This window comes from Miscanthus floridulus, chromosome 10, assembly GCF_019320115.1.
Source record: "Miscanthus floridulus cultivar M001 chromosome 10, ASM1932011v1, whole genome shotgun sequence".
Classification (NCBI taxonomy): domain Eukaryota; kingdom Viridiplantae; phylum Streptophyta; class Magnoliopsida; order Poales; family Poaceae; genus Miscanthus; species Miscanthus floridulus.
Window position 1 is genome coordinate 50519021 of NC_089589.1, and position 12973 is coordinate 50531993.

General features: G+C 43.8%; 1 protein-coding gene across 1 annotated transcript; it reads left to right on the top strand.

Annotated features, from left to right (window-relative positions):
* The first annotated feature begins 1529 nt into the window (after nt 1-1529).
* On the top strand, nt 1530-9967 carry LOC136490203 (putative disease resistance protein RGA1). The gene is made up of 2 exons (XM_066486679.1): nt 1530-2068; nt 5709-9967. Exons 1-2 carry the CDS (start codon nt 1748-1750, stop codon nt 9852-9854), a joined length of 4467 nt encoding a protein of 1488 aa, XP_066342776.1. The 5' UTR covers nt 1530-1747; the 3' UTR covers nt 9855-9967.
* The last annotated feature ends 3006 nt before the right edge of the window (nt 9968-12973 follow it).

Consider the following 12973-nt stretch of genomic DNA (forward strand, 5'->3'; position numbering starts at 1 on the left):
ACTCCCTCCTTTACTACTAGTATACTACTACCGAGGCGGGCAAATAATAATTTACCGAGGCGGGCAAATAATAATGCCCGCCACGGCTAACGAACATAACCGCGGCGGGCGCTGTACCGTGTCCGCCGCGGTAAAATAATTTACCGCGGCGGGCGGTTCAACGTGACCGCCGTGGTAAAAGTATATTTACCGCGGCGGGCACGTTACACCGCCCGCCATGGTAAATCGGTTAACCGCGGCGGGCAAAGCCACCCGCCGTGGTTAAGCCACGATTTACCGTGGCCTCTAGGCCGCGGCGGACGGCTTTGCCCGCCGCGGAAAATAAAAAACGCCCGCCTCCATTAAAGTTTGTGTAGTAGTGCTCCTATCCCAGCCCGGGCCAAACCCTAATACTGTATGTCCTCTGTCGAAGTTAGGGTGTCATCGGCGCTAGTGAGCGAGGAGGCGCTCGTCAGAGTTGGGGGAGAAGGAGCCCAAGCCACTATTCTTGGCGCGGATCTAACGGTGCAATTTTTTTAAAAAAAAATCCCCAAATTTCTATTGAATACCATTTAGCAAATCCATTAATATATGCGGGTGTCCAATGGGTAATGGGTATGGATAGGTTGAAACCATACCCATACCCACCCACATACCTCTTTTGTTTGGAGGAAATTCATTTTGAAGGAAATGTGAAAATCCTTTAAGGTTCATGAAGCCTAGATCAATGGGTAGATAACTTAATAAGGCTTTGTTTGGCTGAACATAGAAATCAACCACGTGTGCTGTCATCCAGGCATGGAACGGGTGAACCCAATCTGGTCACCCAATCCCTCTCCCACCAATCCCATCCACCGTGTATTGGAGTTGTTTATTGGATGATCCCACCGAGGTCCGAGCACTGAGCCACGACACTCGAGCACTTCCACGCCTTCGGTGGAGATATGTTTCTCCCCCATGGATCAACATGTATCGAGTCGTCATCCACGCCAAAACTCGTCTAGCCAAATGCAGTTTTGAGAGGAACGTGGGAGCGGATCCTGGCATGGCCCATGTTACACGGGAGGCCGGGTTTGAGGGCTGGTACACCCAAAGCCATGAGTAGCCAAACGAGGCCTAGGTAACCAAATAAGAGATCTAGATAATTATCCACCGGGTTTTGGTTCAGGGGTCTCCATTGCATCTTTATTTATCTATCCAGCTATCAATATTACTTTTTCTTATTAATGAGGATTATTTTGGTTTTTCTTTTCGTGGAGTACCTTGTTTTGCATATCTAAGATTAAAATTAAAGTTATTTCAGGATAGAGGGACTACTTATAAAAAAGTGAAAAAAAAAAACTCGCAAACTAACATTTGGGAAAGGGTCAACGGTTAACAGCTTACATGTAGGCTTGGATCGATTTTTTTTCTTCTAAAATCTTTACTCCTATGTTTTAGACTTTTCATCACTCGAGGAGGTAGCGACGTCCCGGCTGTCGACGCCTCACACGTCTATTCCGTCCCCTCACCCTCCCTCTCCCTCCGGCTCCCCCCTCTGTATCTCTCTGACTCTCACACCCACACGTTTCGATCGACTTGGTGTTTGTTTTCTGGACGTCCTGGCCTCCCTCCGTAGTCGCCGGTTCTCCTCATTGCCTTTGGCCCGGTCGCCGTCGCTAGTCTATACGCCAAAGGCACACATTGCCGCCGTCGCCAGCGCCACCACCCTGCTGTCTGTGTCACTCTCGATCCTGCAGCTTGCTCCGGCCGCCTGGCTGGCGTGCAGATGGACAAGGCGGCGGTCGTTGTCGCAGGCACTGGAGTCAACGACGATCGAACTGAGCTGCAGCTGTGGGCTTCAGCTGTCGGCTTGGGAGGCAAGGTGCAGCTGCTCACTGCTGCCCGCCGACGCATCGGCTCGTTGTTGTCGGAGGCGGAGGGCAAGGAGATCCAGAACAAGGCGTTAGAGCTGCGCCTCAGGGAGGCCTCGCATCAGGCTTGCCTCTCCGACGGCCTCCTCGGCGAGCTCGAGTACTACCGCATCCAGGGGGAGGTGGAGCTCGATGAGCTCCAAGACGACGCCGACGCCGACGCCGACGCCGATACGGTCAGTGCAACACCCCAGATCTGCAGGCGATGTCAATGAGTATGAGTCATGACATAATTGCACATGCTTCCAAAGAACACTATAGTACATGCATTCACAAAAATACCCATTCCATTCTGACCAAATTATCGTAAAACTACAGATTTATGTCGTTGTATCTTAAAACTACAATTTAACATAAAATTTATCAGAAAACTACAGATTTTAGGCGGCCAAGTATCACAAAACATAGATTTAATACTAGAGTTATCACAGAATCTACAGTTTAAATCCCTACCACTACATACTGTTATGTTAGAGTTATAAATGTTGTAGTTTTGTGATAATTTTATTACTAAATCTGTAGTTTAGTGATCTTCCATCTTAAATCTGTGGTTCTTGATAAATTTGGTCGTAAATCTGTAGCTTTGTGATATACCTCTTCTTAAATATAATCTATAGCTTTGTGGTAGTTTCTCAGTTTTGTAAATTTTACTCATAATTTTTTGAACAGAAATTAGTACCCTCCTCGTCCCAATATAAACGCAACCTAATACTACGAGAATCTATAAAGAGGATGTATTATGTTTATTACTGTTCGTTTATTTCGGAATGAACGGAGTACATGCTATAGTTTTTTACAGACCTTTGAACAGAACATTAGTACACGGAATAGAGTTTTTTAACGTAAAATAGTACATGCTATTTTTAAAAGAAACTAGGACACGAAAATAGTAACAGAAAACAGTACATGCAATAATTACTCAGCAGTACATGCAATAATTACACACGGCAGGCCTGTTGGCCACCTAGCTTTGATGCCTATGCCTAGTTCGATGCCCTCTTCAACTTGCATTTGCCCTCTTCGCATTTGGATGCTGCCTATTTCTTCGTAAGTTGCATGAGGGTCCGTATTTTTCATGAGGGTCCGTATTTTTCAGCTTCACTTCATATTTTTTTTTTAGCTAAGAGCAAATATAATAATAGACTAGACTGTATGCTCACGTAGAGAAGAGATGAAAGAAGAGAGAAGAGAAGCAAGTTGTAAGCTTACAGCCAGCTTATGCACAAAACCAAGACGAGTGATTTGTAAGCTGACTAACTATTATACGAGTATGCTGATAGATTGGCTGTAAGTTTTCATACAGCTAGCAACAGTCGCTGTATTATTAGCCTTACTCTAAACGGTTTCAGTTCCACACACTCTGCTTGAGAAAAAAGATAGTGTTGTTGGAGCATCTAAAGAGATGCTCCACAAATTACAGGTTTTTTTAGAACTGCTCCATAATAAAATTTATAGAACAAAGTTTGTGGAGCAGTCACGAACACTCGCAGTTGAAAGGGAGTGTGGTCAATCTTCTTCTTTCTTCTCCGGTCCCCTGTTCTTTCTTCCTCTTCCTCTTTTCCCCCTCTCCTCCCTCACATCTCCACGTAGTCCACGCTGGCTCCGCTAAATTGCAATTGTGATTTTACAGCTTTTTTCAAATTTTGTAATTTTACCCTCACTTTTTTAAAATGAAGCTCAGGTCTGCCCCTGTTATGTTAAATCATCTTAACGGTCTTAACTCTGGTAAAAAAAACATGAATGCCCCATATTTACCCCTAGTGCCCCCTGGTAAGGATCATTCTATGCTCCATATATATACATTCCCAACAGTAACCAAATCACTTCCAGGAACTAACCATCAGAATTCATTAGCCTACTATTAATCGCTGGCCACAAACTCTATCCAGATCCATCCAGATTAAGGGGAGAAAAAAAGTGAAAACAATATCACGGGTGGTTACAAATCTTCTGGTTTGCGACCAAAATTTGCCATGCCAAAAATTTGGCAAGCCAAACTTAAATAAAAAAAATTACCATAGATTTGACAAGTGAGATGTGAGAAGTTGACAAGTTTTAGTTACAAACCAAATAATAGCCAAATTATGGCTTGCTAAATGCTAGGCATATTTTGAAGCCAACCGTTAAAAGAGGAAGAAAAAAGGTGAAAAAAAGGAGCGGAGCAACAGAGATTGAAGAGGTTTTTCTTCAGGCGAAAGCAAGGCTCCTGCAGTACGTGCATCCACTTGTTCCTGAGATTGAGCGGCAGCAAGCCGCACCCAACTGGCCTCCACGTCCGTCCGTGCCACCCCTCCCCCTACTGCAGGGCCTGCCGCCCCAGGCCGGTGCAGGGGAATGGATTAGCAGAGGTGAAGTGCCCCGCTCCTGCCTGCTCTGCCCGCCCCCGCGTGCCGCTTCCGCCATAGAACCGCTCGCTCCGCCACGCGCCGCCGCTGGGTTCGGGAGGGCGTCAGGATGTCGATGGTTGGGAGGGGATGGAGAGTGGTCGCTGTATTTGGATAAATAGGTAGGGGTAGACGAGTATTTTTATATTTTCTTAGTCAAATTTTTATTTTTTTTAATTCCTCAAAATTTTTATTTTTTTAACTCACTTAACGTGGGACCATCAAACGGACATCCAAACAAGGGTAAACGGATTATTCGGTTTGAAATAGTGAGGCAAAATTGCAGTCTAAAATGTAGGTGTAAAATCACCGTTGCACCCAGAAATATGAGTAAGATCGCAATAGTCTCTTAAATTTTTTATCTTAATATTGCTTAGAGTAAAATAAAGTACAGTTAGACAACAAAAATATTTATAAAATACAAATAATGTATATTTCATAAGATAAATGGAATATATATTCCTCCTTTGTCTAAATTTAGGGCATGTTTGGTAGGGCTCCTTATCGGCTCCGACGCTCCCGCTCCTACCCAGGCCCCGTTCGTTTGGCTGAAAACACTGTTTCGCCTGAATTGTTGCGAGAGAAAAACACTGTTCCGGCTGAAAAAAGAAGCCGAATAAGCCGGATTATAAGGTAAGCCGAATGGGGCCCAAACGTTTTGTAGCAGCCGTTTTTCAGTGAAAAACAGATGAGCTGAAATTGTTTTGGAGTCTAAGATGGCTTGGCTCCTATGGAGGAGCCTTGCCAAACACCCCTTTATGTACGTTTAAATACACCTATGTGCAATTCTTTCTTAGATGATTTTTCAAATTTTCAAAATTCAAATACAATCCTGTAAAATGGAAATTACATTTCAGTTTGTAAAAAATAGTGTTATAACTGATTTTAGTGGTATATCGACTCAGACACAATTATTGCTGTTAATTCTAAACAATTGTAGCTCGTTTTATATGATTGAGAATTTGAGATGGCACTAGGTTAATTGAAGTAAATTTCTTCCTGCCAGATGGAAATCCAAAGTTACTGTTAAAGAAGGCAAAAGATCTCTTTTATTATATTATAGTTTTTTTTTACTTTTATGAATCCAGATTGCAATATAGTCCATTTATCATATATGGAGGCCTCAAATACATATAGCTCTAGGTAGTTTCGTTGCTTCTTTTTATAATATTCTGATTTTAGTTTGATTAATTCGATGTTTATTCTATTGCATAACAGCTTTGCATATTTTTTTTGAAGATTAAACTGCAGAGAGTCAGCTTTGCATATATCCATTATCAATTTTGTCTAAACACAACAAGGTGTTTTAATTTGTGCAGTTTGCCAATAACAATGCTGTCCAAAACTTGTTTCTTTATTTCCACACTATATGCAATGGACACTTCCTTTTTTAGCACCAAATTAACATTCTTCTTTTGGTTTTGTTCTGCAGACTGTTCCACACATTGCCGGCACAATGATCCAAGCTACTAATACTCGTTTGGTACCTCACCTTGAAATAACAGAGAAGGATAATATATCATGTGAGATAAGTGAACACGTCAAACAATGTTCCAGGATGATCGATGATATAGGCATGGCTCTTGAGCTTGAAAAACTGGATCGCCAAATGCTACAAATTTCCCAGAACTCAAGGACGGATGCTCGGGAAATGTCATATTTTTCTACTGAACGCAAAATTTATGGTAGGAATGGAGAGAGGGACTTGATAATAAGCAAATTAACGAGTGAGGAATCCAATATGCAGAATCTTTCCGTCCTCGCAATTGTCGGTAATGGAGGTGTGGGGAAGACAGCCCTAGCTAGAATGGTGTACAAAGATCCAGCAGTGTCGGAGCATTTTGACAAGGTTCTGTGGCTCTATGTTTCTGTTTATTTCAATGAAGTCAAAATTGCACATGAGCTGTTGGAGCTATTGCATGGTGATAGATATGAAAATGTCACTGATTTTAATGAGCTCCTAAACATCCTTGGATATGAGATGAAGTCGAAACGGGTGCTTCTTGTTATGGATGATATGTGGGAGGACAGCAAGAAGGAGAAATGGGATGAGTTCCTAACTCCTCTAATCACCAATGGTGTAAAAGGAAACATGATTATAGTAACAACACGAAAATCGTCTGTAGCCAGAATGACAGGAGCAACTCATGACATTAATCTTGACGGTTTAGAGCCTGAAGATTTTTGGTGTCTGTTCAAGGAATGCGCCTTTGGGGATGAAAACCATATAGGGCACCGGAAATTGCAGAGAATTGGGAGAAAGATAGCTGTGAAGCTGAAGGGTTATCCTTTGGCAGCAAAAAGTGTGGGAAAACTACTAAAGAGGAAACTTGATGATGAACACTGGACTAGAGTTTTGGATAACACTGAATGGAAGAACCAAAAAGATGATAATGATATCATACCAGCACTGAAGATCAGTTACAATTATCTACCAAAACATCTCCAGAAATGCTTTTCTTACTGTTCTGTATTTCCAAAGAACCATCATTATGATGAAAAGCGGTTAGTTCATATCTGGATTGCCCAAGGTTTTGTACCTTTCACTGACCAGTGCACACGAGCAGAGGAAATTGGAAGCAAGTATCTAGCAGACTTGATTGATTGGGGATTTTTCCTTAGTGAACCTCCAAGATCATCTTTACTCATGCATGATCTTGTTCATGATTTAGCACAGATAGTTTCATCTCATAAATCCTTCACCATAGAGGACTTCAAGTCTGCACGTGATTTCCAGCTTATTCGTCATGTCAGTATAATCACCGAGTCGGCATACTATGGGCAGTTTGATGGCACCGTCGAACCTAACGAGAACTTCATGCAAGAGTTTGCCAAGACCTTCTGCACATTACCACAAAAGAACATAAGTACGTTGATGCTATTTGGTGCACATGATTTGAGCTTTGCTGATACATTCCATCACCAACTCAATGAGATGAGAGCGGTCCGAGTGGTGAAGATGGAAGTGGTGTATCCTGATCTGAATATCTTGATACCCAATATCTCAGGATTTATCAATCTTCGCTATCTCGAGCTTAGCTCCTTCTACAGAGGCCTTAAACTGCAACTGCCGGAGGCTATATGTAAACTTTACCAGTTACATGTCCTAGATATAAGTAGCTTCAATGCCACCACAATTCTACCAAAAGGCCTGAACAAACTTGTCAACCTTCGACATTTTATGGCCAGAGAGGAGCTGCATGCACAGATAGCCAGTGTAGGAAGATTGATTTTCCTTCAAGAGCTTATGGCATTTGATGTCAGGAAAGAGAGTGATTTTAGCATCGTGCAACTGGAAAATTTGAATGGAATTAGAGGATCAATTAGCATCTACAATCTTCAGAATTTGGAAAGCCAAGAAGAGGCCAGCAAGGCTAGGCTCCGTTCCAAACTACAGCTAAATAGCTTGCGGTTGTCATGGATTGATATGCCGAAATCCTTGAGCAGTCTTAACATAATAGAGGGCCTTGAACCACCCACATGCATTAAGAAACTACAGATAGATGGATACAATGGTTCTGCTCCATCATGGCTGAGTAACAGCTTCTATCTTACTTCCTTGCAGTCTCTACATCTTGAAAAATGCAAGTACTGGTCTGCACTTCCACCTCTCCCACAGTTGCAAGAACTCCAAGAACTGCACCTGATTAACATGCCTCACATCACCAGCATACCAATTGGTCGTTTGAAGATTCTAGAACTGCGTAACATGCCGAGACTGCGACGATTTGTCGAGACGGAAAGAGACCAGCCGTACAAGAACCTAGAAGTCGTTGAATTGCAAGAATGCTATCATCTAATGGATTTGCCGTTTCAGCTGAGCACTCCTGGCACACTGACTGAGCACCTATTCCCTCGCCTTCAAAGGGTTCAGATACGTGACTGTCATCGCTACTATAATTTGCCTCCTTTTCCCCTAGTGGATACTTTAACTGATATAGATATATGGAATGCATATTCAGACTACTATATATTATTTCGACTTAGCCTCACAGATGGAAGTAGGCTATGCTTGGAGATGGAGGGAGAGAAATCTAACAGTTTGCAAGCCATAGATGAAAAAATATTGAGATTCAGCAAACTGAAGGACTTGCAAGAACTAGAAATTAGATGCTATCCATGTGTGAAATACCTGGCATGGGAGGAACTCCGGAAAATGACATCATTGAAAAGATTTAAAGTGGAAGATTGCACTATTCTATTTTCAAACTGCCCGAAACTCTGTCTGCCATCTTCAGTTCAAGAGATGGAGTTTGATCGATGCGATATTACAGGGAAACAGCTCTCCGAACTGATGTTAAACCTGCCGTTGCTTCAAATTCTGAAGGTACATTACTGCAAAAACATAACATCGTTAGCCGTCGGAATGCTTGCTGATGAACAGTACTGCTCAACGGAGGAAGGTTTGTGGCACATCCCTCCAAGTGGTTTGGTGACTCTGGAGAAGTTACAGATATCTTTTTCAGACATCATTTTTCGTACCAAGAATGGCCTTGGAGGTTTCAGCTCCCTTAAGGAAATTGATACGAGGAAATGCCCTATGCTTCTATCTTCCATGGTCTCAGAAGCAGAATCTGTGATATCAAATTGTTGTAGCCTCCTACCACCATCCATTTTAAAGCTTAACATCAGTGACATGGTTGATAGGCTTTTGCCATGGTCAAAGCTCTCTTCCCTAGCTGAATTACATATTTTCCGAAGTCCACTTCTGGAATATCTAGATGTGCGTTCTTGCACAGCATTACAACAGCTCAACATCGAAGATTGCTACATGTTGCAAACAATCAGAGGTTTACAGATCCCCACCTCCCTTACTAAATTGAAGATAGTAACTTGCCCAAAACTAGCATCACTACAACTGGACGCGTGCACATCATTGAAGACTTTGATTGTCGAGGGTTGTGATTCATTGTGCACACTGGATGGTTCACATTCCCTTGCATCCGTGAAAGAAGTGAGTATATACAAAAATCCAGTTTTAGCATCCGTTGAACTGCATTCTTGCCATGCATTGGAGAAGCTCAGCATCAGAGACTGCCCTGCACTGGCATCATGGAAGGGTTTCAGATCCCTCACTGGTATCTTGTCCTTGAAAGTTCTCAATTCCCCAGGATTTGTACCATCTTGGCAATCAGCAGCACAACAAATCGAGGAAGAGGGTCATGAATTCACAATGCCATTGAAACATCTGGACATCGATGACAACGAGTTTCTCTCAATGCCAATATGCAGGCAGCTAACATCTCTGCAGGACCTAACCATTCGTGGATCCGATAAAATAGACATCTTGACCGACAATCACAAGGCCGCACTGCTACTGCTTGCATCTTTGGAGGAGCTGATCTTGTCTGGCTTTGAGCATCTGGAGTCATTGCCCTCAGAGATTCGTCACTTTCCATTGTTGAAAACATTGAAGATCCGGCATTGTCCACGTATAACCTCACTACCGGAGGAAGGCATGCCATCTTCGCTACAGGAAATGGACATATATCGGTGCAGCAGTGAGCTAACTGAACTATGCAGGGGTATGAGTGAAAATGAAACTTTCCGTATATATAGTAATAATTATGAATTATAGGTTACATCATATCTGGCCTATTGATCCAGCTACTTGACCAAAGTAGCCTTTACAAATTTAATTTACCTTTGTCATTAACTGAAATCTGGTTCCATCAAATATAAGAAATGTTATGTCCATTCATTATGTCCATTCTTATTAACTGAAAGCTGTATTTATTTCTGCCAGTTCCTCCGTTTAAGAGGAGTTCCAATGCGATGCTAAAACCGAACACACTCTGAGAGTCGATAGCGTGTGTCATTGAAAATATTGACTTTCAAAACGAAGAAAATAGGAGAACATCTAAATACCCCTACAACGCGCTGGTGTTTTTATCCCCCCCCCCCCCCCCCCCCCCCCCCCCCCCAACTCAATTTCATACATAACCCCCCCCTTTAAGTCAATTTATGTTCTAAGTTGCCCCCAATACCCCGTTTTGATCTAGTTCGCCTAGTTATTTCAATTTGTAGTGACCCATGGGCCTCCAGCATCGTGGGACAATAGGAATTCGTGTCACCTCGAAAGGTTGGTATCGTAGAAATTATAGCTGGTGAACAACTTAGCAAGTTGAGCTATCCTGTTTTGCCATCGTTACCTCGCTTGTGCGGGATTTGGGAAAGGTAGTATGTAGCTAGCGAGGAAGGGGGTTTCCAAAGCCCCGCCACGAAGGCATATGAGGTATGACAAATTAAAATAAGAAACTTAAACAATGAGAAGAAATCAACGAAAACAGGATAGGAGGAAAGTTAGAAGAGAAATTGACTTGCGTGAGTTTTTAACTATGAACTTAAGTTGTAGGGAAGAAAGTGAAAACACACATGACTTATAGGGGATATTTGGATCTTTCCTCAAGACCCAAGAAAATATTCTCTGTCCGCATGAGAGAGGCAGGTGCGGGCGAGACTAACAGTTGTAGCTAGCATGAAAAGAAGCGTGATGACAGCACAGTAAACACCGGCAGAAGTCCGCTCTCTCCTAACCATCCCCCGTGTCGCTCTCCTTCAGAGCGGACCGGGCGGCCTCCCAACTTCCCCCACTGTCGGGGCCTCCTCGAGCATCCTCGGCACTGCCACCGCCGGAGCTCGATGCCGGAGATCCGACGGAGGACAAGGACGGTGACGGTAGAGATCTTCCCTCACACTCTCTCTCTCCCAGTGGTGACTGAAAGGTCCTAATTGCTAGAGGGGGGTGAATAGCCTAATAAAAAAATTTCTACAACAACACTTAATACAATGGTTAGATAATTATGAGGCGAAGCAAGTGTTGCCCTAGCCTACTCAAAATGCAAGCCACCTACCACAATTCTAGTTTAGATAGTATCTATTCACACAATAGCTATGACACTACCCTATGTTAGTGTGCTCTCAAAGGCTAACTAAAGAGCCACACCAACCAACCATGCAAGCTCTCACAACTAGCTACACTAAAGAGCTTGACACTAGTTTACGGTAATGTAACGAGAGTGATCAAGAAGGTTATATCATCGTGTAGATGAAGGAACCAATAAATCACAAGGATGAATAACAATGAAGACCAATCACCTCGGAATCAATGATGAACACAATGATTTTTTACCGAGGTTCACTTGCTTGCCGGCAAGCTAGTCCTCGTTATGGCGATTCACTCACTTGGAGGTTCATGCGCTAATTGGCTTCACATGTCAAACCCTCAATAGGGTGCCGCACAACCAACACAAGATGAGGATCACACAAGCCACGAGCAATCCACTAGAGCACCTTTTGGCTCTTCGCCGGGGAAAGGTCAAGAACCCCTCACAATCACCATGATTGGAGCCGGAGACAATCACCAACCTCCGCTCGACGATCCTCGCTGCTCCAAGCCGTCTAGGTGGCGGCAACCACCAAGAGTAACAAGCGAATCCCGCAGTGAAACACGAACACCAAGTGCCTCTAGATGCAAACACTCAAGCAATGCACTTGGATTCTCTCCCAATCTCACAAAGATGATGAATCAATGATGAAGATGAGTGGGAGGGCTTTGGCTAAGCTCACAAGGTTGCTATGTCAATGCATATGGTCAAGAGAGTGAGCTTGAGCCGGCCATGGGGCTTAAATAGAAGCCCCCACGAAATAGAGCCGTTGTACCCCTTCACTTGGCACAACACGGGCTAACCGAACGCTCAGGTCATGTTGACCGGACGTTGGACCTCAGCGTCCGATCGCCTGACGACAGCCACGTGTCCCAATCTCAACGGTCACTTGAGTTGACCAGACACTGCGCTATAACTGACCGGACTCAGGACCCAGCGTCCGGTCGCTCGATGTCAGCCACGTGTCACACTGCGTTCAACAGGAGTCGTCTGGTCTCAACGATCATCTGTTGACCGGACGCTCTGCTACAACTGACCGGACTCTGAGCCTCCAGCGTCTGGTCATTTCCAGTAAGGTTCCAGAAACGTATTTTGCCGACCGGACACGTCCGGTCATGCTTGACCGGACCCTGCCAGCGTCCGGTCAGATGACGTCTCCTTTATGTGCCTCACGTCAGTGTACGTCAGCACTGACCAGACACACCCTGCCAGCGTCCAGTCGTTTGACCGACGCCAGCGTCTTCGCTGATACATCTGACCGGACGCGCCGGTCCAACCGAGGCCAGTGTTTGGTCACTTCTAGTGACCTCCGTCTTTTCTATCTAGGGCGTCGGTGGCACCGTCGGACTATCCGCACTCTACGGGCGGACACTCCGCCGGTGGAGTTCCTTACCCTTGCACCTAAACTTCACCACCCTTGATCAAATGTGCAAGTGTTTCACCTTGTGCACATGTGTTAGCGTATTTTCACAAACATTTTCAAGGGTGTTAGCACTCCACTAGATCCTAAATGCATATGCAATGAGTTAAAGCATCTAGTGGCACTTTGATAACCGTATTTCGATACGAGTTTCACCCCTCTTAATAGTACGACTATCAAACCTAAATGTGATCACACTCTTTAAGTATCTTGATCACCAAAACAAAATAGCTCCTACAAATTATACCTTTGCCTTGAGCTTTTTGTTTTTCTCTTTCTTCTTTCCAAGTCCAAGCACTTGATCATTACCATGGCATCATCTTCATCATGCTATGATCTTCATTTGCTTCATGACTTGGAGTGTGCTACCTATCTCATGATCACTTGATA

What these genes read in the sequence shown, in the direction of transcription:
- LOC136490203 (XM_066486679.1), top strand. Translation starts at nt 1,748, where the DNA reads ATGGACAAGGCGGCGGTCGTTGTCGCAGGCACTGGAGTCAACGACGAT. An exon ending in CCGACGCCGACGCCGATACG is followed by an intron (nt 2,069 to 5,708) that starts GTCAGTGCAACA and finishes TTTGTTCTGCAG; the next exon opens with ACTGTTCCACACATTGCCGG.